A 4,430-nucleotide genomic window follows, 5' to 3' on the forward strand; every position below is an offset into this window, starting at 1 on the left:
CTCTTCAGACGTGAACTCTTCAGACTTTAACGTGAACTCTTCAGACTTTAACGTGAACTCTTCAGACTTTAACTGAAGAATTAATCTGAAATCTAGAATCCATAACTTGGTAACAGGTGACCAACAGGTGGCCATGTTTTTTGAAACACATTTACCCAGAATTCAACATGTTTACCTCATGAGTCATAAAGAAAGAGAAGTCACATATCAGTGAAAAGGTTCATATCAATGAATTTATTACAACGGACGGATCTTAAAGGCACATTACAAGATCAAATGTTTCATCTGGAAATCATGAATAAAAACACAAAGACCACCAAATACATGTAAAAATAAAAAATTCAGGAAGGCTAGCAAAGTTATTGCAGGAAGAAATAAAAATATTTAAATTATAAATAAAAAAAATCACCAAAATAAATTACATAGAAAAAAAATCAAATAGTTAAAAACTTTATCAAAAATTTAAATAGTTTTGCAAACCGGTGTGATGAAGTGTGAGAGCTGTCTCACTCTCTGAACCTGTCTGTCTGTTTTAAACACCTCCACCACGACACATCCACATGTAGAATATTTAAATATGTTTCACCTCCATAACGAGTCCTTTAACAAGACCCTCTGTCAGTGGAGAGAACATCTCTGCGTGCTGATGACATCACCATTCTACATATTTAAATATTCATGATCAACGATAACAAGTTAGCTTTTTACTTTATTTTGAACTAATTGATGATAATTTTCAGGTCATTTCTCAGTAATTATAATTAATTAATTATGTAAATTATTAACTGAGGAAGAAATAATTGATTAACGATTTATCTGCTGATTGTTTTGTTCTGGAGCCACCGGTTGTCACTGAATCATTTAGTCTGAAAAATAAAGATAATCCTGATTTGAGCCGATAATTATTGATTTAAAAACATCCCTTTAAACTCGTCCTGTGACATCATCACTTGTTTTAGGAAACAATAAAGTATAATATGTTAAGATAAAAGTAGAATATTAAATATTCATGACCTCGTCTATTTACTGATTAGTAAAAAAAAAGTTTGAAATAATGGCGCTCCTTTTAAAACAGAAAATATAATGAAACACAAACAAAGTTCCTCCAGACTGAAGTAAAAACTGTTTGTTTGTAGTTTAACGTTTTTAATCAAAGCAGATCATTTGAAATGAAGAATGTTAGCCTCAGATTGTTTTATTTATAACTATCTTTATAATAAAGAAGATAAATATGTTAATATATTCATAAACAGGTATTGAAATATGAATCTTTTTATCTTCCATGTTTGATTTTATGATTTAAAGTGTAAAATGTTTCTGTCCATCACACAGAGATTATGACCCACAGACAGACTGATCTCCCCCCCCCCTCAGGTGTCCCGCTCCTTCTTTACCTTCACGTCCAGGATGGTGGCTATCTCCCCCTGCATGAAGGCCCAGGGCACGTTGGAGCCGATCAGAGGACACTTGTCCCCGCTGGGACAGAACACCTCCCCGGAGGATCCCTGGTTCTTGATGCTCTCTCTGGAGCACGGGAAGCAGAACTTGTGGTTCTGGACCGACGGACACTGAACGAAGTGTGTGTCCTCGAGCCGCTCGTGGCAGATGGTGCAGCACAGAGGCCCGCTGTTGGCTATCGGGGAGTCGGGCACGTTCTGCGCATGCACCTGGTCCACACCGGACATCCCGAGAGAGAGGCGCCTCTGTCCGGACACGGAGGCTGGAGACACCGGGCTGCTGTTGTTGTGTCTGGAGGACGACGTGCTGGAGTGGACCGAGTCATGGTCTTTGTTGGGGGAGTGCGCATTCCCGAGCGTGTCCATCGGGGACTGTCCGTTCTGCAAAGGAGCGATGGACTCCGGTGGGGAGGAGAGACCGGGAGGACCAGAGAATGAGCCTGCAGACATGGAGAGTTTAAGGGCTTCGGTCTGGCTGTTGATCCACTGCTGCTGCTCCTCCTCCTCTGGCTCTGGAGAGGCCCTCCTCTTCCTCACGCCGGTCCTGGAGCCGCCGCTCCCGGACGCCAGAGCCCGGCCGGGCAACACCGGGACGCTGCCGTCGGTGTGCGGCTCCGGCAACATGTCCCCCCCCCCCGCCTCCTTAAAGAACCGCAGGGCCTCTGGTAACAGGTCACCCAGCAGTCGCCAGTCCCCGGAGCCGTGCTTCTTCTCGTACTCCAGGTACTTGAACCCGGAGGACAGACCTCTGCCGTAGTCCTTCATGCAGTCCTGGTACATCTGCTTGGCAACCCCGGAAGCGCTGGAGAACACAGTCCCGGAGCCACTCGGGTACTCGATGAAGATCCTCAGCTCGTGCTCCAGACCCGGCTTGGACACCGCGTCGAAGGCGAACACACGGCCGACCAGCGTGCGGTCCTTCTTGAAGCGGACGTTGAAAGGGGTGCAACCGGATAAAGAGAGAAGTGTGTCGCGCACCGGCTTCGGCTTGCCGGTCCAGACCTCCTGCCGGTTCCGGAGGCTGTCACTCAGCTCGGACAGAGCATCCACGTTCCGCTGCTTCTCCTTCAGCTCCCGGTCCTGGTCCGAGCTGCTGGACACCGAAGCGGGCCGCTTTGCTCCGGGTTCAGAGAGACAGACCCCAGAGCTCTGCGGTGTGGCTCTATTTACGGGTCCGTTCAGCAGGTTCTGAGGCAGCAGGTCCTGAGGCTGCAGGTTCGGTGGTACGTTCACTGGGCCCCCGTGGTTCCGGCCCTGTGAGTTTGGGCTCTGCCGGTTCAGCTCGGGCGGCCCGTCGTCCGGTTTGAACCCGTTGGGTCCTCCGAGTCCGTTGGACATCCTGCTGCTGTGGCCGCTGTAGTCGAACCGAGCCCGGCTATCTGAGAGCGAGTACCGGTCCAAACCGGGCTGCTGAGACCTCGGTCCTTCCGCCTGGTGCTCGTGGTTCAGCTGCGGCTCCTTCCCGCTCAGTAAGGCCGCCTGGCTCTTCTGCTGTGGAGGAGGAGGTCCTCCGGTGGTGGACCGGACCTCCTGGAAGCCGTGAGCCCGCTTCAGGTGGCGGGCCGTCTCGATGACGAACTCGACCCGGTCTGCTCCCTCATAGTTGACGCAGCCCCGACACACGGGCTCTGTGAAGTCCCAGATCATGGCCCAGGGCATGCGGGGCAGGTCGCACAGGTAACACGACTGTCTGCGGGACGAGGACATGTTCCCTCTGTCCTGTCTCCTCCCGTCTCCTGCTGTCTCCTCCCGTCTGTCTCTTCGCCTGCCTCTCCTCCTCTCTGCCTCTCTTCCTGCCTGCCTCTCCTCCTGTCCGCCTCTCCTCCTGCCCGCCTCTCCTCCTGCCCGCCTCTCCTCCTGCCCGCCTCTCCTCCTGCCCGTCTCTCCTCCTGCCCGTCTCTCCTCCTGCCTCTCCGAGCGGCGATCAGACAGAGAAGATCCTGAGAGGAGTGCAGACAGACGGACTCTCCTCTCAGCTTATTGTTCCTCCTGCTGGAGCTCCGTGTGCTGCAGAGAGGGGGAGGGGGAGGAATCTGGATTCCTCAGCCCCTCCCCCTCCTTGGAATGCCACCTGGTAGAGTAAGTGACGTCACCCCCCCCCCCCCCCCCCCCCATCTGAGACTGTGATGTCATGACCCCACATGTTGCCCCCCCCTCTCTGTCTGAACAGCGTGTCACGTGACGCTGCAGGTAAATTAAATCTGTTCAGAACAAAAGAAGACCTCGTGACCTCATCTGATGTCAGCTGTTAGTAAATACATGTTTATATTATAGTATTATATACTCCAGTATTACACTATAGTATTACACCGTAGTATTATAGTGTAGTATTACACCGTAGTATTACACTGTAGTATTATACTGGAGTATTATATACTCCAGTATTATACTATATTATTACACTGTAGTATTCTACTCCAGTATTATACACTCCAGTATTATACTAAAGTATTACACCGTAGTATTATAGTGTAGTGTTATGCTATAGTATTATAGTGTATCATATTACATTCTGGGTTATGCTGCTGCATTATTATTATTATGATCACATTGCATCTTTTTGTGTTAAACTCCCCACCTCACAACATTAAATATACAATATATTGTATACCTCACAACATTAAATACCTCACAAAATTAAATATACAATATATATATATATATTGTATACCTCACAACATTAAATATACGATATAAATATATATTGTATACCTCACAACATTAAATATTCTATTCTTCTTCTAGTTGTATTATTATATTTATTGTATGTATATACAGTGTAGTGTGAAGGTGTTCTCCGAGTGTGTTGCTCGGCAGGTTTCTCAGAGAGCTCAGGCTCTTTGGCCAAATCCCAATGTCCCCCTTACGGACTCACGGACTTTGAGGCGCGCTCCCGTAAAGTCCGTGAGGGTTTAGGGCTGTCCCACTGTCACATCGGCGAGTGTTTGAGTCTCTAGCAGACATTTTGAGCCC

The 4,430-nt window shown here is 48.1% G+C and overlaps 1 protein-coding gene across 1 annotated transcript; it reads right to left on the reverse strand.

The window, feature by feature from the left end:
* Positions 1-1,081: 1,081 nt before the first annotated feature.
* Positions 1,082-3,237, reverse strand: irf2bpl (interferon regulatory factor 2 binding protein-like). The gene has a single exon (XM_031839173.1). The coding sequence runs from the start codon at positions 3,162-3,164 to the stop codon at positions 1,371-1,373; it is 1,794 nt and encodes a 597-aa protein (XP_031695033.1). The 5' UTR covers positions 3,165-3,237; the 3' UTR covers positions 1,082-1,370.
* Between the last annotated feature and the right edge of the window lie 1,193 nt (positions 3,238-4,430).

The sequence above is a fragment of the Anarrhichthys ocellatus genome, unplaced genomic scaffold (assembly GCF_004355925.1).
Source record: "Anarrhichthys ocellatus isolate YVR2014 unplaced genomic scaffold, GSC_Weel_1.0 scaffold1369, whole genome shotgun sequence".
Taxonomy (NCBI): domain Eukaryota; kingdom Metazoa; phylum Chordata; class Actinopteri; order Perciformes; family Anarhichadidae; genus Anarrhichthys; species Anarrhichthys ocellatus.